The sequence below is a fragment of the Pogona vitticeps genome, chromosome 6 (genome assembly GCF_051106095.1).
Source record: "Pogona vitticeps strain Pit_001003342236 chromosome 6, PviZW2.1, whole genome shotgun sequence".
NCBI classification, from domain to species: domain Eukaryota; kingdom Metazoa; phylum Chordata; class Lepidosauria; order Squamata; family Agamidae; genus Pogona; species Pogona vitticeps.
The window spans coordinates 111,388,905-111,412,633 of record NC_135788.1 but is presented as its reverse complement, the minus strand read 5'-3'; the positions used below and the strand labels follow the sequence as shown (position 1 = coordinate 111,412,633).

The following is a 23,729-nucleotide window of genomic DNA, read 5'->3' as shown; positions in this document are numbered from 1 at the left end:
GAGGCGGGGCAGCTAACTATAGCCACATTTTCAAGTTTGGCTCCAGGGATACGGGTGGTGGGTAACCAGGGTCCAGAAATAGACTCTGGAGGAATGCAAATGGACCAACTCCTTTCTTGGAGAAGGGAAAAGAACACTGGGTTGGAGTAATCCTGGTTCAGAAAGATCCTGGTGTTTGTGGTACTCCAACTGGCTACATTACTCCACAGGAAGTTCTTCGCCTATTCAGTTTAAGCTTATGCCCCTGTTTAAGGTTCATCAAAGGCGTTTACAGAGGAAGGAAAGGGAAACAGAGCCAGGGTAGTTAGGAAAAGGAAATGAACCTACGACAGTTCCCTATACGCAGGCATTTATTTTATTTATTTATTTATTGCATTTATATGCCGCCCATCTAGACATAGTCATAATTCCAGGGAGAGAATGCTAAGGGATCCATCCAAAATATTTGTTTTGCATTTCTTTGCCAGCATTAAGAAAGCTTGAATTCACTTCAGGGATGTTTTGCCTAAGTACTGAAAGTGAGCTTTGATTTGGAAACTTAAATGTTATCCTGTGAACCATGCCTTGTAGCTACCTTTAATGAAAGGTTTAGCTACTTATGGAAACTGAACTACAGTATGTTCTAAGGTGCTGGAGGAGACTCTTCAGAGTACCCTGGACTTCAAAGAGAACAAAATCTATCCATTTTGAAGGAAATCAACCCTGAGTGCTCACTGGAAGGACAGGTCCTGAAGCTGACGCTCTACTACTTCGGCCATCTGATGAGAAGACTCCCTGGAAAAGATCCTGGTGTTGGGAAAGTGTGAAGGCAAGAGGAGAAGGGGACGACAGAGGACGAGATGGTTGGACAGTGTCATCGAAGTGACCAACATGAATTTGACCCAACTTTGGGAGGCAGTGGGAGACAGGAGAGCCTGGTGTGCTCCGGTCCATGAGGTCATGAAGAGTCGGACATGACTTAACAACTAAACAACAACAAATGTTCTAAGGCAGCCTTTATGCCCATCAGAAGTGTTGGCTTCCAATTCCTAAACTGGCTAATAGTCATACTGGCTGGGAGTGATGTATGGGGCACGCCATTCTAAGACCTCACTTTAGAGGCCTTACTAGAAAGAATCCTGGTGATTGGTCTATAAAAGTAACCCATATGACAATGCTTAAAATGCAGGGGGGTGGGGAAGGAATAGATTCCTTGTTTCCTTCATTTATCTTCTTACCCTTCCTCCTTCACTCCCAGCCATGGGTATCAAATGTCCCTGAGAAAATTTCCTTTTGGGGATGGCAGGTCTCAGCTGTTGCTTGCGAGACACCCAGGCAGAAGTAGAGGCTCCTAAAGATAGCATTCGGAGCTTTTTTTCCCCAGCTGGGCGCAGACAGGCAGCTCCGAGAGGCCCTGTCCATTCATTCCTTAATCCCAGTGATTTTCCCTTTTAAAAGTCTCAGTTATAGCGGCCAGGTGTTGTGTGGTAGACAAAGAGAAAAATATGATAGGAAACTATGGTTAAAAAAAAGCTTGCAGTTAAAAGCTTGTCCTTTCTCCTCATGCAGGGATCAGCAACTGGAGATGTTGGGGCAAACCTTTTACCTTGAAGACAGCAGCTGCCGATCTAGAAGCAAAAGAGGTGCAAACACCTTATGCTGGTGCCATGGAGTCATGCTGTTGAGAGTCCATTTGGAAAATCAGGGAATCCCTTCTTTTCTTCCTCTCCTTTAACTAACCCTAATTGCTGACGGGATTGTAGATCTGAAAAACAAGTTCACAGTAGCCATCTTCCGTGGGAACAGATTGCCTTGTATTACCTTCTGCTACCCACAAAATGTCAGAATTCAGGAGTGAATGGGAGAAAGGAACAATTCAAAGAGCACCATCTTTGGGACTACAGTGGCACCTGAGCTTTTTTAAAAGCTGCTTTTTTTTTTTTTTTGCACTGCAGCTCCCAGAAACCCTCCAAGAGTGACCATACTGTCTGCAAGTTTCTGGAAGGCGCAGCCCCAAAAACAATTTTTCCAAGTGCTGTCTGTTTTAGAGAAGAGATGAATAGGTGAGAAAGACCAAAAGAGCACAGAGGACAGGACAAGAGAAAGGGGGGGAGAAAACAAACAAAGAAATGAAAAGAGGTGATCAAGAAATAAGAAAAAAAACAGTGTTTCAAAAGGTATAAGGAAGAGCTGGATTGTAGTGGGGGTGGTGGTTTTTTTTTTTTTTTTTTTTTTTGCTAAAATGGAGAAGAAGCATAAGAACAGAATCCATCCATTCAGCTCCAGGAGTAAATTGAAACTTCAGGCCTTTTTTTTTTTTTTAACATCTCACCACTGCTGAGCTGACACATCCTCCTCCTGGACACATGCCCAAGACAGAAGATGATATTCCCTGCTAGCCCAGAGATGTACCTTCTGTAATCCCAGCTGGGAGAGGGAACCCAGGAGTCCTGGCACCTTAAAAACAAAGGCATCCACATATTCCTGTGCTTCTAGAACAATGTTCTTGATAGTGATTGACCGCAGCTCTCCATGGTTCCAGACAGAGGTCAACCTCAGCCCAAGTATTTGGAAATCCATTGAGTTACTGAGGAGCTCCTCCTGTACATAAGGACTACCTTCCATCACTGAGCTGTACAGTACTTTCTCTATACACTTTCTTTCTCCACATACTCCTGTATGTAACACCTGCATGACAGGAATCCAGAACTGATGGACTCAGATTACAACTGAAGATATTGCACCTAAACATTAGTAACTTTTTTGATAGTAATGTCCAAAGTATCTTGGCAAAATTAAATTACGGCCTTTTTGGGAGTATAAACCCTTCCTACAGCAGAACGGACTACAATGGAAGCAGGTGAATGCTTCAGCACAGGAGATTTTTCAACAGAGGTTTGGCAGCTATCTGTGAGAGATGCTTTAGCTACAGATTGATTGATTCAATTTTTATATTGCCCATCTGACCAATGATCACTCTGGGCAGTGAGCAATCGATAAACATAACATTCCCTCCATCACCAGGAGCTTCAACCTCACTCCTTAAGTCTCTTCAAGCTACAGTATATAATTATGATTCCTTTAAAAAAAAAGAAAACAAGGGGGTTGCAGTAATTTCTAGTAGCATAGTGACTCAGTTTTCCCCAGTAGTAGTTCTACTTCATTAGAAGTAGTGAAGAAAAAAAGACAACCAGGACAAAGATCAAACATTCTCCTTTAAAATTGAGTTCTGAAACGTTGCAAAGAAAGAAGCGACAACAGGATAGTGCAGGTATTATGATTTTTGTCTTAATTAGCAAGCCCCCCCTTTTTTTAATGATTTTTGTCCTAATTAGCAAGCTCTCTTTGAGGAGGAGGATCCTGGAATACAATGTGGTTTTAGAAGAGGTAGCCCTCTTAGTCTGTGCAACCATATCAGGTAAAATCGAAAGAAACAAAACAAAACAAAATTAAAAAACGAAAAAAGGAGACAAAAACATGTGGCGCCTAAAGACTAACTGATAGTATTAAAGACTGGCTAAAAGTTGGTCTTGCCACATGTTTTTGTCTTTTTCAAAATTATGTGGCAGCTGAGGAACACAAACGCAGCTTAAGAACATCAGTACAAAAGCTTCTGGGAATTTTGGTCAAGCTCTTCTATGAAACGTTACAGGCAGTAGTTTTTGAAATATTATTCCTAATAAACGCTTGCAATTCGCCAACCGACGCCCAGTCGCCTCGCCCCTCCACCATTGCTCCCTTATTGACACCTGACGGTGACACTCACGTAATTTTCTCAACTTCAATTTTGATTGGCTGAAGTCCATCATGCATGGAAGCTTGGACGTTATTGGCTAGTTCGGCACAACTTCACATACCCACAAGAAGGGCTTCTCGACTTTTCGTTGGATTGGTCAAAGTCAGAAAAGTCCGTGCCCTTAACCTATAACGTCTTCCGATTGGCTCACAAGCATGCCACTCAAAACCTCGGTCCTACTGCCGCTTGGCTTGACCGGAATTGCAGCTGTTCCTCCCTGTTGGCCGCTTATAAATGTCACGTGCATTCCGGTCTTTGACGGGTCACATTTTGGTATCTTGTTGGTGATTGGAGAATCCTTGCCGGTTATTCTTCCCATTGGCTGGGCATTCGCTTAACTACAGCCTTCCCCCCGCTTCCGAGTATTATTGAAGTCAGCTGTATTCTAATTGGCTTAGCTCGCCGGACAAAAGGAGCGGAATTCTGGTTCTGTGTCACTATCCTTGATTGGTAGGTCCTTCCCATTAGTCCCGCCTTTTGACTCAAGTTCCTCGTCACCGCCCTTCCTCATTTTGATCGCCGTCTCCCGAGTCCCTTTCTCGATTGGCTGCGTACGATGTCCCATTCTGCTCCGATTGGCTGCTTCACCTCCGATACCTACTTTCGTCACCAGGAGCCGACCGCTCCGTTTGTCTTCTCTTTTGCGATTGGGCAAATTCCTCTTCCTCCTTGACGCCCATTGGCTGAATTTCGGTCTGGGCCGCTCGGGGTTGCGCGCGCAGGTAGGGGTGGTTGCCTCTCGTATTGCTGCCGCCGTCTAGGCAGGCGGGGGGAGCGCGAGGCTTTCTGCTTCCTCTCCCCGTTTTCCCTCCCCCCCCATAACTATAGCCCAGGCTTTGGCTGGGTTACTAGGCCGCATCCCCCCTTTGGGGGGGAGGGGGGCCGTTGCTATAATGGAGACTGGCTCTGGGGATCTCCCATTACCCCCACCTCGGAATAATGCCCCTCGTTCAGTGTTTTATACTCTCAATGGGATGGGCACCACGCCTGTGCCATCGGAGGTCTCTACGGCCAGCATGTCAGCTTCTGGCCTGGTAACAGTCAACACTAGAACAATGGAAGCTGTGGAAGCCACTGCCTTCTTGACCACCACGACAACAGCAGCATCAGCATCGTGCACGACTACAGAGGCGACTTTAGCCACGAAGACCGCGGAGATGTCTCTTGTGGCCAACGACAGTGGGAGCGTGGCCCCTCCAGCACCAGCAGCATCCAATGCCATAGCTGTGGATGTAATTCCAAAGGGACATGGACCTTCTGGGGAAATGATGTCTGTGATCAATTCTGTAGACCCCACACCTTCCATGGTAACAGTAAATGGAACAGCAGGTACATCGCCCCACGACGTTGGGCAGATATCCTCACCTGTGGCTCCACCAAAAGATACGACGACGAAATCCCTCCCGATTCCACCAGCATCGCCAACGGTGGTTGTAGTGGCTCCTAGCCCTGTGACACCCCCGGAGAAGGCTTCACCCACAACTCCCGAAGGTTTGGCAACTCGTGATCTCCCTGCCCGGCCACCCCCCCAGGAAATGGGTTCACAATCCAGTCTGGGCACTGTGGCATCCAAGGCCCCTCCAGCTCCCGACACCTTGAGTTACTTGGATTCAGTCAGTCTCATGTCAGGCACGCTGGAGTCACTGACTGGCCCAGGATTCATTGATGATGCTAGCTCTCTTGGTTCAGATTCTGAGATCAATGGATTGGCATATCGTAAGACCGACAAGTATGGCTTCTTAGGGGGCAGCCAGTATTCTGTTCAACTGTAAGTATTGGCACCAAGCTGATGGTCATGGTGGGGCAAATGGTTTTAGTCTTATATTCAGCTTAGGCTGCATCAGCAAGATGTCAAAGTTATGGGTGCTGCGCCCACTTGGGTGTAGGATTTAGAATACATGGGCTTCTCTCCTAGGAGGCACTAGTTTCTGTAGAAGACAGGGTCTGGATGAATGCACCTGTCAGAAATACAGAGCTGGGAAGTATTCTTTCCTAATTTACTGTTCCATTCTTTTCCAACCTGATGTGTGACAGCTGTAGTCTCACATATCTGAAGGCCACTAAATTGAGGGGCAGGGTGCTGAGATACACTGATATGATAGACCCCACCTAAACATGACTCATAAATACCTGTCCTTCCACCTTTCCAGATTGAAGAAGGCTGACTTCAGTCTGATTTCCTGAGAGTACAGCATATACATTTTTCACCCTTGTTTGGCATTCTGAAGCCATCTCTCTTCAGGCAAAATTCTTGTTTGCTTCTGACTCTCATTTGGTCTCTTGCCTATGCTATATTTTGTTTGGTTGGCCTCTAACAAGTACAGGTGGCATCTTCCACAGAAATGGGCATAGCTCGTTGATTTGTTTGTTTTCAGGTGGGATGGGGCAAAGAATCTGTATATACAGTGGAGATACCTCTTGTTGTTCTGGGAACCTGCCATATGCATTATGTGGGAATCACTGATTTCCTGACTTGTTTTGCGAGTACTCTTATTTATTTATGTCTTCCTGAAACCAAATGGTAACATTTTAGCACAAGCATTCTGTTGCGCTGAGTGATTCATTTCTCCAGACCATATATGACAGGGATCTCATCTTTGTCCTTTTTTCCATCTGTGTTTTTCCTCTTCAGTTTGGATGCTGCTCTTGTTGGACTGAAATCAGAAACGCTCTCTGGGTTTTCTGCTTTATTTAAAAGGTGCTGGGCTGGTCCTTTGGATTACTCATTTTGACTGGGCGCCAGTATGTCCTGCATGTTAGTCTTTGTCCCAAACATGTTTTGGTAGAGAGGGCAGGTTGTGCTCCAGCACTGGCCATACTAATGCGGACCCAGATGGTCTGTCTTTGGTTTTTCAGAAGTGTCTTCTGAAAATTTGCGTGTGTGCCCTGAGCACAGAAAGTTGATTCAGAGCAAATCAGGGCCTTAATCTATATAGCCCAATGTTGGGGACACTGATAGACATCAAGCATTTTAGACTGGAGTTGTTTTAGCCCTTCTTGAAGGTGTCAGGGATTAAACCTGGCATTTTCTCCATGCCAAGCTTATGCTTTACCACTGAGCAACAGCCTCTGTCTGTTTTGAGACTGAATCCCTTCTAACTAAACCCTGTTAATGACATGCATCTATGGCGGGTTGAGGAGGGAAAAGATAAGTAAACTCTTTGTTCCAGGCTGGGGCTTGGTAAGGATTAAACAGAGCCATGCGGGATCTCTACATTAGTGGTGGTTAACTTGCACAGACAAAGGAATCAACCATGTGCTCAGCTCTCCCTCTGTCTTCTAATTGCTGGGAGGAGACCAGATGATGAATTACTCAATTACCTCCCTGTCACATCCTCTCTTGGAGATGGGATGCAGGGAGAGATGGACCACTCGGCCTGGTTGCTCTTAATAGTTTTCTGGCACTTGGGAAATTATGCACAGCGAGAGATGGGAGACCCTGTGGGTTACCAGATATTGGGCTCAGATGTCCCAGCATAGCCAGTTTCTAGGATCGGTGAGAGTTATAGTCCAGCAACACCTGGAAGGTCATAGGTTCCACTCTCCCTGATGTTCTGCTTTAGTTACTGAAGAAGCATTCAGGTGCAGAATCTCCTAGGAAGTAGTCATTTACATAGGAAACTTGACTTCTGTTTGTGGTGTATGAATAATATCTTATTTCTTTGCCATTTTCAATGAGAAGCAGCTTTTAAAGCTCCAAATAGTTTTAAAGCAGCTTGCCATACACATGGGGCTGGATTTGGGATGAGGTTGCTACCAGAATGAATTTATGCTGAGTCTGGTGTGTTCTTTGCAATGATTTGTATATACTGTAGAGTGTTGCCCGAGAACAGCTTTCATGAGCTCTTTCAGTTGGAATGTGACCCCCTACTCTTCCCCCCCCCCCCCCACCCTACTGGCTCACACCATCTTAATTAGCTGCCTATCCTGTTCTTTGAAAGCCAGGAGATTCCAGGTGGATTCAAAAGCTTGCTTTGCAGGATGAGCAGTTCTGGAAAGAGTTGTTTGTCTCACACTTTCAATCACACAGTGAAGACTCAATTCTTTGATTATTAGGTGATTTTGCAAGCATATACTGTAGTGACTAGTAGAAAGTTAGAACAGAGCTTTGGAAAGTTACTTTCAACAACAACCACCACCACCAACAACAATCACTACCAACAACAATGTGCAATCAAGTCATTTCTTGCTGACAGTGACCCTTTTCAGGTTATTTTCTAGGTGGAGGGCAATCTGAAATGATTTGCCCATCCCTTCTTCTGGGGGCATCCTGGGATTGCACAGCTTGCCCAAGGCCACACAGGCTGGCTTTTCTAGGAGGCACAGTGAGAAATGAATTATCAAGCTCTACCTAACTCACTGATTATCCAGATTATAGGAGTTGTTCTTTTAAAACTACATTTCCTATAGCTGCCTCTCCCCCCCCCCCCCGAAAGCCGGCAAATTTGCCTTTGTGTCTCAAACTAGAGATCTGAGTAGTCCACTGTCGCCCTTAGCACTGTCAGATGTCCCAAGGAAGCCTGAAAGTTGGGTAAGGTAGGAGAAAAGAAATCTTTCTGCCCAACAGTTGGGCAAGCAGAGGTCCCCTCTTTTTGAACATGAGCGTCAGGTCTTGATGTTCCTCAGTGTCCTCTCCGAAAGATATTTGGGCTAATGAAAAGAGCTTGGAAAGGTTACTTCCCGAAGGAGCCTGTGAGCTACAGTTTAAAAAAAGCAAAGCTGTCAAGTTGTGCTAACCACTGATAACTGTTTTCTCCCAGGAATTTGCTGATGATTCCTTAATAAAGCACTTTATTAGGCATGGCGGTATTGTGCAAAATGGAAAGCTATTTTTGTGCTGTCGGTCCAAGAGACTATAGAGACCAGTCCGATTTGGGTCGCAGAAGATGCTTTTAGATGCTAGGTTACCAAGTGCAAATACTTGGTGGTTTGGCAGTCTGCTTCTGTAGGTTTGTTCATCTACTAGTGAGTGCATTACTGTACAGTGCATTTGTCTCAGGGAATCAGTTTTTCCTCCCAGTTTAATTTCAGCTAGTGTCTGGGAGGGGGTGAAGGCTTTGTTTTCATCGCCTGCGGGGTGGGTGGAGGTGGAAATGATTGTTCAAAGGGTTTCTTCTTGGGTGTGGATTAGCTGCAGTTCTCCTGGACCATCTGTATTCCCTTCTGTCATCGTTCAGCTGCCTTACGGAGCTGGAACCCTCAAGGAAAGGCAGTTATTGTGAGAGGACGAACACTGGAAAAATAATTTTAGGTCTTTGGAGCCAAACTGAGTTAGAACTGAAGAAAAGAAGAATGTTTTGGAAAAAATGAACCAACTCCCACTATGCTTTTCAGTTTATTAACTTCAGTTCAGCCAGGACAGGCTCAAATTGAAACAGAGTGGTTAGGATTTTCCTGAGTTACTCAGGAGAATCAGAGTCCGGTTTTGGAATTCATTGCTACACATTTATTTTTCTTGTCTGCATATGTTAAAATTTCTACATGTTTTAGGCCAGGAGGATTACGCTGGCTTTTTTGTTTTGCTGCATAAATGATGATTTCATTTGTCCAGTGACAATTGTGGGGGTCATCTTTTGTTTTTCATTTGCTAGTTGAAGACCTGTGGTCACTCTGAGACTTAGGCCAAAAACAACAACAACAACAACACTGTTGCAGGAATGGAAGACTGATCTTGAACAGGGAGAAATGTGACCAGCAGTATGACACCTGCTTCAGACAATGAAATAGGGTCTCTCCATTTCTGAAATGTTTCAGTAATTTTTGAGCCATTTTGACCTATGGCTCAGATATTGGGTATGGATACAAATGATCATGATTCAGATTGCTGTGTAGTTGCTCCACACACACAGTCTTGGATGGCCTTGTGTGAGTTTCTTGCAAGGGTGTCATGTGGATAAAAAAAATAAAATTTGCTGCTCGGATTTCCGTGGTGGAAAAAAAATAGGACGTTATTTATTTATAGCATTTACACCCTGCTCATCAGCCAAAAAGACTCACAGATAATCAAAATGAGGGCCTTTCAGCTTCACATCTAAAAAGCCGTGACACGAAAGGAACAACAGATGGGCGTGGGAGTGAAGGAAAACTAGGCAGCTTGAGTGCTTTAAATAAAAAAAAAATTGCAAGGTTCTTACAGCTACTGGACACTGTTGGTCTTATTATAATGACCATTTAGAATGGGAACAGCCCACAGAGAAGAGGAACCAAATGTTGGTAGTCTTTGAGCCGAGCCAGTGGCATCGCCCTGTCTCTGTTTCTTTTTCTTCCGAATGTCAAGGGTGGGCAGTCGTGAAGGAGGCAAAGCCCACTGAGACTGTCCACCACTGGCCAGATGCTCTCACTCACCTGACAAGGCAATACTGGCAGAGTCCAGGGCTCCATCACTTACAAGTGGATGGAGGCTGGTTGGTTGGGCTCCTGGACCCCCTGCAAGTGGGCTAGAACCCAGCCTCTTTGCCTTGGAAGCTCCTGGTTTGCCTGGCCTAGAAAAGAAGGCCATTAGAAGGACCAGCTGTTGGCTTCCTCCTGTGCACATGTCTTCTTCCTCTTCTCTCCTACCCAAGCCCTTTCTTATCTTCCCTAGTCAATGAAGCAGCTCTGCCACTTCCTGTTTGGCAAGCCACCCTTCCTGTTTCCTGCAGGGTTCTGTTATAAGGAGCTTGCCCTGCCTAGTTCCTCCTATGTACAGTATTCACCTTCCCCAAGGTCCCTCGTCTGAAGCTGGGGCAGGGGGCGAGGGGCAGATGGAATCCAGCCCCACACAGGTCTCTGCTTTTAAAGCAAGAACCTTCTCCTGTGGCTTCAACAGGGCCCAGCTAACTCTGAGTCACAGCTTGAGGAAGGGCTTTCCAGTTTCCTTCATGGTAGCCCTGTCATCGCCCTGACGTGCTTGTTTTGTTCTGTGTTTGCCTTTGGAGGTTGGACGCATGATGAGGCTTGCATGAATCTGCTTGCGTACACAGTTCATGAGCCAGGCGGCAGGCAGGGATAGTGAGAAACCACAAGGGTTCTGATGCAGAGACCTGTCGGCGCTATAAGATGAAGAGGGCTGGGTGGATGACGTAGAGGGGACATTGCGTTGGAGAGTGCCAGGGTCCTGTTCCCACAACTTTCCTGGGAGGCCCCCACAAGGCCAGGACAGAGAACTAGGCCGAAGCCTAATTCAGGGTTTATTGTTCAAGGGAATTGTATTTGTCTGCCTTCTCGTTCGCTAAATATAGTTTAATTTGCAAAGATGGGCCAAGTTCAGGGAGCTGAGTACACCCTAGCTCGGGAAAATTGTTCATGGACTGTCTGGTAGATTTGTCCTGCTCTTCTGAGCAGAAGAGATTAGGTGGAAGGAGACTCTGAATCTAGGAAATGAGGTCGTAATTTGGATGGAAATAGTTTGGCACCATCACAGAGCCTTGTCTGCAATGTTTTCTTCGCTCTGCTCCTCCGTCTGGCTGCAACACACGCGTCCTTTGAGAATAGTCTTGTAACTACATCCCTGTGAAACTGCAAGGGCCAGAGAAGAAGCTGGGGTTTTGGTGTATTATACAGAGTATTTGCTAAAGCACACAAACAGCACCGTTTATGCCAGATTAAGCATATTTGCATGATTTTTATAGACTTGCTATATTCTGCCCAGGGCAGCTCTTGAAATCCTTCTCTTCTTAGTTCATTATTGGCTTCCTCATCCATTTTGTTGCTGCAGCGAAAGCACCATCCCTGTGGATGTGGCCAGACAGAGGGAACTCAAATGGCTGGACATGTTTTCCCACTGGGACAAATGGCTGTCGCGCAGATTCCAAAAGGTGAGCAGAGATCTGTCTCTTCTAAGTGCTACCTTCCTGGGTGCTAAAAGGAAGGCTCTCGGCTGGCATTTTGCTTGTTCTAAGTTTTGTGTGTGTATGTTTACTGTATGCTTTAATGATTCTCTCCATCCCCTTGCAGGTGAAATTGCGCTGCCGGAAGGGGATTCCTTCTTCCCTCCGTGCCAAAGCATGGCAGCTTCTCTCCAACAGCAAGGATCTTTTGGATCAGAACCCAGGGAAATTCGAGGTATTTCTGAATGCTGTTTTTTGGAACTCTGAACCAGTGAAACAGGATTTACTCTCTTGACAGCTGGGAGAAGATAGAGCAATGTTCGCTTCTTTTAGTACTGACATTTATATCCCATTTTTCAAGATACAATTTTTCCTAAAGTGGCTTCGGTGTAACATCACCTTTCATTAACAATATCATGAGAAACATTATTAATAAATAAAAAATCATCAGGATCTTTCCTGTGAGAAAGCTGCTGATATGGCAGCCCATGCAGGAAAGGGAGAACCTCTTTGGAACAGGAGCAGGCATTGATATCTGTCTTAGCTGCCTGTGTTTCTGTTCTGGAAAACTTCTCACAAGTTGGTCGATAGTGGGTGGTCTGAGAGGGATGACAGTAGAAGAAAACTCCTGCTTTCACACTTTCCTCCTTGATTTGCAGACCTTAGGAAAGTTGCTTTCTCTAGATAAGCATGTCTAGAAGTTATAGTCAAAAGCTCTGCTGTCTTTAAATTTCCCTGATTTCCAAGTTTTGCTTTTCCACAGTCTCAGTCTTTCTGTGTCTGTTTCTTTCCTTAGGACCTGGAGCGTCAGCCTGGAGATCCTAAGTGGCTCGATGTAATTGAAAAAGATCTACATAGGCAGTTCCCTTTCCATGAGATGTTTGCAGCTCGGGGAGGTCACGGGTGAGACAGTTGGAAGAAGGGGAGGTTTTTGCTCTGCCATCTAAATGATATTGTCTAGTGTTGGAAAATTGCCATACTCCTCTTGTCTGTTATGAAATTTCACCCACTCTGTATGCTAAGTTACCCTCCCATTGTAATGTCTGGTTAGTTCCTCCTGGCACTGCTATCTTTGTCTCCTCAGCAATTACCACTTGCTACTACCATCCTCATACCATGTTCCTTTCCTTGCACCTCCACATCCTAGTATGAGATCCACCCCACCCCCCAACAGAGAGGGGTTCATGACTCACAGTCAGAGCAAGGAGGCAGCACATTAATGCCTCAGTCTTGACACTTTTGGATGAAACAAGAGGACAAGGCAATTGATGCATCTAGAAAGCAGTGATTAAAAGCAACTATTTTACTGCTAATATGTTGCTTTTAAAATGTTGTTTTCACAAGACTTGATGCGTCCCTTCCATTTAACACCAAAGGGAACTATTTTAAATTAACCCATTACTTCCGAACTCTGCCCCTGCCCCTGTCTTTCAGCGATCCAAGAATGTTGTGAGTCAAGGGGCTGACTCTTGTCTGTGACTTAAGAAAACACCCACATGTGGAGGAAAAAAGGGACAAGATGACATGCAATGATGTTTATTTTTCAAATGCCTGATAATTCCTTCCTGTTACCGTTTTAAGGCCTCCTTCTGGGAGATTAAGAAAATACCCTGCAGAATTTTGGGTTCTGTTGCTAGTCAGTCTTAGCAGAGAATTTCAACAGACATTTCTGCAGTCAGACTTAAAATAATAATACAGTGGTGCCTCGCTTAACGAGCACCCCATTTAATGACGAATCCGCATAGCGATGAGGTTTTTGCGATTGCAAAATCGATCGCATTGCGATGTTTTATATGGCAAAACACCGCTTTGCGATGTTCGGTAAGCGTTTCGCTTACCGATTTTTGCATAGCGATGTTTTAAAAACAGCTGATCGGCAGTTCCAAAACGGCCGCCGGAAAAAATGGCCACCCGCAGTGTTTTCGCGCCCTTTCCTCGCTTACCGGGCAGCGAAAATGGCGGCCGGGTGGAGGATTTCCGCATAGCGGTGAGTTTTTCCCCCACAGAAACGCATTAAACATGTTTTAATGCATTCCTATGGGTTTTTTTCCCCCGCATAGTGACGAATCTGGATAGCGACGATTTTTTCGGCACGGATTATCATTGCTATGCAGGGCACCGCTGTAGACCAAAATGTATGGGATATTTTATCAATAAACATCACTGGATAGCATGTTATGAAGACATAGCTCTTCTGTGCGTCTAATTTTGATGCTTGCTATTTTGTGTTTGTTTGCTTACTAATAAATTGCATCCGGTGAAATGTGCAGTGCAGATGAACTGCTTTGCCGAGTGATCTTGGGTGGTTGTGCCCCAGATGGACATCTTCAGGCCTGCCCCAAGCTCACAAGTACCAAGGTTGTATCAGATGCATCTTCTTCATCCTTCTTCTCTGTCACAGGCAGCAGGACCTCTACCGCATTCTGAAAGCTTATACTATCTACCGGCCAGAGGAAGGTTACTGCCAGGCTCAGGCACCTGTTGCTGCAGTGTTGCTGATGCATATGCCTGCTGAGGTGAGGAGCTGCATCGTCCTGTTGATGTGGTGGGAAGTTCCTTGCATGGGCAGAGGACTTCAGCAGACTGAAAGAAATGTGCCCGGCTTTTATAAGTCTGAAGCTTCTGGTGGTGGGAAAAAGTGACTTTTAAAAGTAATTAGAAAATGTTAACATTATGCTAATTAAGGAGCTTTGTTCCTACTCCTTGCATTACTTTTGAAATGTAACTTTATTACACCCTTGTTAGCCCCCGCCCACGGTAACCTACTTGTTGGTAACTACACTGCTTGTAACTTCTTGCTTCCAAACTCTGGCTGTTGTGTATATGTGGCTTTGAAATATGGTATTTTTAACTTGGCCACATGAGGTCTACAGCTGTTCATGAATGGTGGATCATGTTCATTCATTTCTTGTGGCCTTGTCTTGAGTCTCAGCACTTGGGTCTCATTGTGCAGTGTCGTAAAGGGAACATGGTATCCAGGACAGGAATGAAAGGTCTTGAGATCAAACATTGGCCTTCCTTAATCAACCAGGACTACCCTGTTTCCCAGAAAATAAGACCTAACCTGAAAATAAGCTCTAGTGTGATTTTTCAGGATGCTTGTCATATAAGCCCTACCCCAAAAATAAGCCCCCGTTAAGTGAAACCCCGCCCTCTACCTTTGTGCAGCAACCAGAAGAAGATAACATGACTGTATTTGAATAAATGTAGGTTGTTGTACATGAAAAGATAAAATAAAACATCCCTTGAAAATAAGCCCTAATGGGTTTTTTGGAGCAAAAATTAATATAAGGCCTTGTTTGATTTTCGGGGAAACAGGGTATCTTATTTTGTGTGTGTGTAGGAAACAAGCCACGGTCCTAGGAAAGAGTGCCTGGAGCACACACGTGTTCCAGTCCAGATGGCCCATGTTGAGAATTTCTCCCATTTCTCTCCACAGCAAGCTTTCTGGTGCCTGGTGCAAATCTGTGAGAAGTATCTCCCTGGCTATTACAGTGCTGGACTGGTGAGTCTGGCTGCATTCCTGGAAGGAAAGGAAGTAGACCTTTTTGTGTTTAGGCAGAGATTATACACAGGAAAGTCTATACAGAAGACGGGCACAAACTCCCCGGTTTGGCTGTTTGTGCCAGCTTATTTATTGGCCGAGCCAGTGTTTGACGCTTTCTAGACCCCCTTTTCTGCCAGGTACCCACTCAGAGGCAGCACCTCAGCACGAACAGCCTCTGAGCGAGTGCCCTCCAGAGCCAGGTGGTGCTGGGAAGCGCCAGATACGCCTGTTTGGCTACTAAATAAACTGGCACAAACTGGTGAACCAGCATTTTGTGCCCATCTCTATACTGCAGAAAAGTCACTTATTGGTGGGAGTTTCCCCTTGTCTGCTAGTTTACCAGAAATGTATTGTGTATAGTGATGCTATGCCGGTGTATTTGCTTTTTTAGAGATAAAAAAAATCCTGTTGCAGGGTTCTTGGGAAGCGTGAGACCCATAATGTAGGAACTTTCAACAGTTGGAATATATACTTCATAAAGAGGAATAAATATGCCTCTTTGTGTCCCATTTTCATTTCTCCATTGCCTTTGGTCATCTGAGTAGATCTATAGGATTCCCAACAATTTTTTGTTTCTTTCTTTCACTTCTCTTTTCTCAAACATACTTAAATTTCAGTTCCTCTATCTGGTTGAAATTCACCTCACTCTCCCTGCTAAAGAAACCTTTTTTCCCCTGGTTTTCTATTTCTTACCCACCATTGTATAAGTTGGCAATGAATGGGCCACCTGCAACCCCACCTAGTTTTGAAGATCCTGAAAAATAAAATAAAACCTCCAGTTAAAAAATAAATAAATAATGGGATTGCTTTTCTGAAAAGTACAGCTTTTACAAAACAAGAAGCAAATGTTCATCCACACCTGGTTTCATTTTGAAGAGGGGATGTGGCCTGCAGCAGGACATAGAAGAGAATTGCTATCCTGCATTAAAGTCACAGATAAAAACGTGGCAATCTTTCTTGCTCCGTGAAGACTCAAATTGTAGTCCAAGAGTTTCTACTTCTTGTCTTCTGGGTCATGGGCAGATGTTACAAGCTCCACGCATGGGAGGAGGCCTACCGGGGCTATTCTTTGGCTTTGTTCCCAGAAGAAGACATTGAAGGGGAGAAAGGGAAAAGGATATGGAAATGAGGGTGGGGAGACATCTTCAGTGGCGGTATGATTGAAGACGGCACCTTCCGTACTTCTCTGAGTTCATCTTTTTTTTTCTCCTTTGGTGTCTTGTTCATCTTACGCAGGAGGCAATCCAGCTGGATGGGGAGATTTTCTTTGCTTTGCTACGCCGAGCATCTCCCATTGCCTACCGGCACCTGAAGAGATACAAGATTGACCCCATCTTATACATGACCGAGTGGTTTATGTGCATCTTCTCCCGGACCTTGCCCTGGTGCTCCGTGTTGCGTGTCTGGGATATGTTCTTCTGTGAGGGTGAGTCTCTTCCTTAGGTTTTCCCCTTTGCTGTCTGTCAAGCACTGCACGTCTGGGTGTTCTCTTCTCAGCCGTCTCCCTTACCCGGTCAGGAGGAAAGAGTGCAGAAGAAGGGCAGTGATTCTGTCCTTGATGGTAGAAATGTTTTCCTTTTCCTCCTTCCATTCTGAACTGTTTCTCTGTTTCTGAATGGAAGGTAATCTCCTGAGCAATTGCACACATCATTATCATCATGAGCTGTCATGGTTTTCCAGGTACAGAATACTCAGAAGTGGTTTATCATCTCCCCTCCCTTTCTGGGGACACCCTGAGACTGTGCAGTTTCTCCAAAGCCACACAGTCTGACTCCACTCACAGGACGCACAGTGGCGCATTGAACTCTCAACCTCTGGCTCTGAAGCCAGATGCCTAAATCACTGTAACAGATACTTTGCGGATCCATGAGGGCTAGAAACTTGAGAGTAAGATTTTGTTTTATCTGCTGTGAGCTGCTTTGGGTCCCCTATAGCTGGGAACTGGACTGGACCATGGACACAGATCTCCCACCCACCCCCGCATGCATGGACGGGTGCCCCGCCCACTTTAGCATTGGCCCTGCCCCATGCACGTGTGTGCACGCCCCCCCCGCCTCGCACGCACCCTGCCTCCCCACTCGTGTGGGCCCCGCCCACCTGCGCATGTGTGCACAGATGACCCATATAACTGCACAGGCCCCTGCACCCCATGGATGTGTGTGCATGCCCCCGCCCACCCCCACGTGTGCCCTGCACACCCGCGCATGGACACACACATGCCAAAACCGGTCCGTGGTTTGGAAAAATGTTGGGGACCACTGCCCTGTAGGGAGTACAGCGGGAAGCAAGCAAGCAAATAAATAAACAAACAAACAAGATCTGTTGTGCTGCCCCATTTCATTCTGTAGTGTTTGCTCACTAGCAAATATATTCAAGTTTTACATCCTCATAATGCTCTGACTAGAGCTATCTTGTAAAGTTGACTCCATCAGATGTTCAGGACAGACAAAAACCTGTCTTCATGTTTATGGAAATCACTTTCACAGAATGTGATGATAGTCGGTAGGTTCCATCGCTCCAGAAGCGCTTGTCTGATTAGGAGCCCCATCTGCAGCAACTCAGCTTAATCGCCAGTGGCCAGCCTCAAACCCACGATAGCTCTACCACTTTCAGGATCAATGTATCATTTGCTGGGGATACCGCAGGGAAGGGCTGCCTACCAAACTGCTTGTGATCTTCCCAGATGTATCTGGCTAGCTGCTATGGGAATCCATATGTTTGTCTTGAAATACAGATTTTAAACCTTTCATATTGCTGACTTCTTCTGCCCACATCCCTATGCTCATACATTGCCCAGGTCTTCCCATTATCTTGCTAGAGGAGCTTCTTACTTCATATGTTCTTTGCAGCATCAAAGCTCATTGACTGGGGAATTCTTTGAGCTGCGATCCAAACAGGATCTTTTCCAAGCTGTGAATATAAGCTCTGCTAGATCAGACCAAAGGGCCATTTAGTCTACTATTCAGTTCACACAGTGGCCAATCCGTGGCATACAGTGGAACCCACCAGACGTGGGTGCACCTCCATCTCATGTTCCTGAGGAACTGAAAAACAGAGGCATTTTGCCTCCCGGTCCTGGAGGTGATACGTAGCTATCCTGACTAGTCGCCATTTATGGCCCTAACCACCATACCTTTATCTAGGCACCATTCAGGTTGGCAACCATCACCTATCTCTTGTGTTGAATTCCTCTAGCAACCTTTCTTCCTCTTGCCATCTGATTCATCCCGGTTTCCTGCTTGCAGGGGTAAAGATCATCTTCCGGGTGGGCCTGGTGCTGCTCCGGAACACACTGGGCTCAGTAGACAAACTGCGCTCGTGCCAAGGCATGTACGAGACGATGGAAAAGCTACGCAACCTGCCCGTCGAAGCCATGCATGAAGACTTCCTGGTCCATGAGGTGAGAGTCCCATCTTCTTTAGATAGCCATATCATAACACTAGTTTCCTGGGCAGTACACAAGCTCATACAGCATTAAAAATGTAGTCAAGCAGGCAGCAGCAATTGTGAAAACTTAAAACACTCTTGAATCAGAAACAAGGAGTCCGTGACTAGAGGAGGGGAAACAGCGAAGAGTATGCATTGTCTGTTTGATCAAAAATGAAAAAAGCCACGTGGGTCCTGTAAACAATTCAAAGGTAAAAGTGGGTGGTGCTTACAAAATCATGCAGAAAATAAGCTAAGGAAGTTTTAATGAAGGATAGAAGATCACAGTGATTGTAAGAGATAAGAAATTGAAACAAGAAACCGTTGGGTATGCCTATCTTGGAAACAGGTTCTATAAAACTTTGATGAGCCCTGGAATGCTTCTTCTTTTTCTTGTCCCAAATCTAGAGTTGAGGACAGAAGCCTTTAAGAAGAGCTGCTGGCAACAAGTTATATGGGATGCTATGAATTTTTCACTTTGTAGTGTTATTAATTTTTTTTTAACCAGGAAACCAAAATTGAATTGGGTGGGCTGTGAGTTGACATGGAAGAAAGAGTGGACAGGACTATGCTGTTCAGACTTCTTCTCTTACTTTTCAAAATACAGTGGTGCCTCGCTTAACAGGTGCCCCGTTTAACGATGAATTCGCATAGCGACGAAGATTTTGCGATCGCATTGCGATGTTTTAAATGGGTAAAAATCGCTTTGTGATGATCGGTACCCTGTTTCGCTTACCGATCATCGCAAAGTGATGATTTTTTAACAGCTGATCGGTGGTTCCAAAATGGCCACCGGGTAAACAAAATGGCGCCGATTCCTCGCTTACCAGGCAGCGAAAATGGCGGCCATATGGAAGATTTTCGCTTTAAGGTGAGTTTTAAGCCCATAGGAATGCATTGAAGGGGTTTCAATGCATTCCTATGGGCTTTTTATTTTCGCATAGAGACGAAATCGCTTTGCAACGATTTTTGCTGCACGGATTATTGTCGCTATGCGGGGCACCACTGTATAAACTCATTCCCTCTTACCCACCCAGCTACATTTTCAGACACTGAAAAGGCTGAATCTAGTCTCACCAGATGAATTTTCAAAACACACACAGAATCACAGAAGAACTGTGTGTAGTGTTCAGTTTCCACCTCAGCTGACCTGTATGCTTTTATGGGGTAGCAGCACAGCCTTTATGCTCCTGGTATAGGTGCAGATGATTACTGCACAAAGGAGTGTGAGGTGGTTGCTGAGCCTGCAATGCTTGAAATACTTTACAAAGGATGGCATGTGTCTGTTCTTCTCACCCCTGCTTCTGTTGCCCGTTCTGCTTAGGTGATTAATCTCCCTGTAACAGAAGCCCTGATCGAGCGGGAGAACGCTACTCAGCTGAAGAAATGGCGGGAGACACGGGGCGAGCTCCAGTACAAGCCCTCCCGCCGACTCCATGGTTCTCGTGCCATCCACGAGGAGCGGTACCGCATGAACCCACCCCTGTCAGCCAGCGCCAGCCTCTTGAGTCTCACCGGCCTGAAGCAAAGGGTTTCCCTCAGCAGCGCCAGTGGCCCCTCGTTCTCCCCAGTGCACTCCACGGGCACCTTGGCGGTGTCGGCCGCCCCGCCTCCTGCCCCTTCTGCAGCCCAGAGCCCGGTGGTGGTCTCCGAAGGCCTCCGTCCGGTCCTGCCTTCTCCCACCGGGAACAACACGCCCCTAGGAGGCCCGAAGAAAACCGGGGTCAGCAGCAAAGAGGAGAAGCGGAAAGAGAAGGAGCGGGAGAAGCAAGAGAGGCTGGAGAAGGAGAGGCGGAAGCAAGAGAAAGAGCGGGAGAAGAAGATGCAGAAGGAGCGGGAGAAGCAGGAGAAGGAGAGGGAGAAGAAAGAGCAGAAGGAACGAGCCAAAGAGGAAGCCAAGCTGAAGAAGGAGAGGAAGTTGTCCCTGAGAAAAAAGGAGTCCAGATCAGCTCCTCTGCCACCTCCTGATGAGGGGAAAGATGGGGAACCCCCAGGGGCATCAGTGCTGCAAGACACATACTTTTGAATAGGGCTCACGCTTGTCGTTGGCAACACAAGCTCCAGCAACTCCCACCGCCACCACCACCCGGTCAGCCAAGGACCAAGATGGGGGCTGCTCCCAGAGACTTTCTGTGGTAGGGGACCCAGAGGGCAGGAGGAGATGTGCCAAGGGGGAATTGCTGCTGTGCACTGAACCACCTGACTTAGGGCTACAGAGGAGGTCAGGGGATTATATTATTTTGTACACCCCTTTTTTCGTGCCTGAGGTGGATTTGACACTCCCCCCCCCTTTCACTCTCCTCCTCCTGAATGAAGAGGGCCAAAACAAAACGGCCCCTGCACTCTGTGGGGTGATGGGAGACGGCTGCCCCAGGCAGACTTCACTGAAACCAATAGGTGCAGCTGCCCAGCCCCACCCCACCCCAGCTTCCCCTAAAGCTTGGAGTCTTAACCAAGGAGCTAATTGTATCATTAATAGTAACTCCCAACAACATCCTTCGCTCAAGAACTGTATGTAGAATCGTCTGTCCTTAAAACTATTTAACCACTCCAGGCTTCATAGACCACCTCTTTCCAGAGAGGCTAGTTTTAAGAGGAGTGTATAGTCTTGCCTCCTCCCTGTTCCGAAAATTTAACAAACTCTTCCGTTACAGACTGGGTTGGCCCTCATAATACCACCTTGTATTGTTTCTTAGCCCCAAATTTGGTGGGTTCCCAAAAGAAATCCACCTCGTCTTCCTCCTATGGACAGAGAGACACAGACATGGAGGGGGGCTTCCTGCAGCGTAGAGATGGAGCCAGCAGGAAAGCTGCACCTGTTGGCTTTCTTCCTCTTACGCAGCTATGAGAGGCAGGACGTCTATGCCTAGAGGGTCAAGGGGAAGAGGCAAGAGACCCTGCTACCCACTGATGCAGCCATTTTGCTGTTCCTATGCAAGGGGTTCTCGGCAATGGTCAAGGGGTGGGTGCGGGTGGGTGGGAACAAAACAGCTTCTTGGTGCCTGGAAATGTCTGTCAGAATTGTTGAGCAAAAACTAACAATAGTTGGGTTAATGAGGAGTGGAGACACGTTTTGTGAGTCCCCCCCCCTTTTTCCCCCCGTTGGCTGGCAAAAGAGGTTCCTGTTTCTGAGTAAGAAGAGTGATCCATTCTGCTGCTGTTCAGCGTTATCGGTCTGGTCCAAACATTCCCGAGATGCAAGGCAGGAGGCGGATCTTTATGTGTGGCTTTTTGTTGCTTGTAAGCAAGAAAGGCAAACCCATTCCTTCGGCGCTTCTGCCCCTAAGGGAAAGACTCAGGTACCAAGTACGGGTGCCCTTGTGCTATAGTACCAGATTGAGAAGGCTTTTGCCCTTCATTGTTACAAAGGCATCTAAGCCTCCTCCTCTTCCCTCCTACCCATCTTTTGTTGGATGTAAAGGGCACAGAATACGTTTCAACCAGTTGAGAATTTCTTCTTCTTCTTCTTCTTATCTGCATGGTTTTTGCCCAGAGGCTCCCTTGGGAACCACAGTGTTGAGAAGGTCCTGCCAATGGTTTTTTTTTCCAGTTTTAGGAGCTGCACAGTCTCTTTGTGGAATTGACAGGGCTTCTGGAGCTGTGGTGGTTGGAACTGGTTTGAAGAGAGGGTTTTAATTTGTTCGTGTCAATCTACATTCCTAAATGGTGCATGCTCTATTCCCTTTTTTGTTGATAAAAAGCAAACGGATCCATTTTAAAAAAAGCAATGACTGGAATGTATTTACTCTCTTTTTTCCTCTGTGGTACGCTGTGCGGCCACAAAAGGATCCCCTTTTTGTTTCCATGTGCTGGCAAGTGGCTCATTCCACCTAGGATGGTACAGCAGAAGAGAGCCAGTGACATTCCTGGCTTCAGTCCTATGTTGTCTAAGGAGGCTCAGTGTGCAAGTAGTGTACCAGATTATTGGGACTGTGGATCCAGACTTTAGGACTTTTTGGGGGAAATGTGTCACAGGAAGCTAGCAGCTAGGAGTCTGAACCTTTTCGTGGACGTTCAGACGTCTTTCTCTTGGCCGTTCTGCGACATCATTTGCCCTACCTAGGTCATATCTCCTGCGCTTTGGAAATGAAGGTTCTGAAGTTTGCTTCCCAGAAATACATCTGCCCTGGCTTTTTCTTAAGTCCACAGACCGACCCACAACTCAATGTGAGAAAGGCTCAATTTGCTCATCTTCATCTCTGTACATAACTTTTCTCTATAACACATATATTATATATATGTTTCAGTATTGTAATTATGTATACAGATACCCGGGATTTTTTTTAATCTTGTGCTCTTATTTAATGGGACAGACACTGGAAAATTAGGAATTCATATTCTCCCCTTACCTTTTAAAGATTTTTTTTTAGTTTTTTACCATTACCCCTAATCAGGAAGAGCAAAAAAAATTGGAAGTTTACAGCTGACATCTCTTTGCTGTCCTACTTGTTAATAATTTTCTTCCTTTTGTCATTTGTGCCTCATTCTCATTGGATTCTCCCTTTCCCCGTTGCTTTGTTTAAAAATGTTAACAAAACAAAATGAAGTTCCAAGTTTGTCAAGTGTCTTCATTAACCCAGGATGGAGTTGGACTGTTTGTAGTGGGTTGGGGGGTATCCAGATCATTGGAGGGTGGGAAGGGTTTCTCCACTATAGGGTTGTAGCGTCTTTCTTGGCATACTGCAAAATCACTTTCCCCCAAGAAGTCACCCTCTAGCTGTGCTGGACTACAGGTCCCATTAATACAAGATCTGGTGCATTTTAGGGGTTACCAGTTTGAGGAAAGTTCCATGAAATTAGTTTGGGTCAGCTATTAGAAAAGGGATGTAGAATCATTTTAGCTATTTAGGCTGGCATTTTGGTTCATATTTGCTCTTCACAGACATACCCCTTCCTTCTACTGAGAAGTTTGTAGATGATGAGCAGGCAAATGCTGACCAGATAGCTCAGTGAGTTAGATATCTGACGGTGGAGCCAGAGGTTGGGAGTTCAATTCCCCACTGTGCCTCCAGTGAGTAGAGCCAGCCTGTGTGGCCTTGGGCAACCTACAGAGTCCTGGGGTGCCCCCAGAAGAAGGGAATGGTAAGCCACTTCTAATTATTCCCTGCTAGAAAATCCTGAAAGGGGTAACCATAAGTCAACATTGACTTGATGGCACATTATTGTAGATGGC

At 46.0% G+C, this 23,729-nt stretch overlaps 1 protein-coding gene across 1 annotated transcript; it reads left to right on the top strand.

The window, feature by feature from the left end:
• Window positions 1-4,483: 4,483 nt before the first annotated feature.
• TBC1D10B (TBC1 domain family member 10B) lies at window positions 4,484-23,109 on the top strand. Its single transcript, XM_020813532.3, has 9 exons — window positions 4,484-5,543; window positions 11,472-11,571; window positions 11,711-11,818; window positions 12,380-12,486; window positions 13,985-14,099; window positions 15,023-15,088; window positions 16,367-16,556; window positions 18,376-18,530; window positions 19,881-23,109. Exons 1-9 carry the CDS (start codon window positions 4,669-4,671, stop codon window positions 20,580-20,582), a joined length of 2,418 nt encoding a protein of 805 aa, XP_020669191.3. The 5' UTR covers window positions 4,484-4,668; the 3' UTR covers window positions 20,583-23,109.
• The last annotated feature ends 620 nt before the right edge of the window (window positions 23,110-23,729 follow it).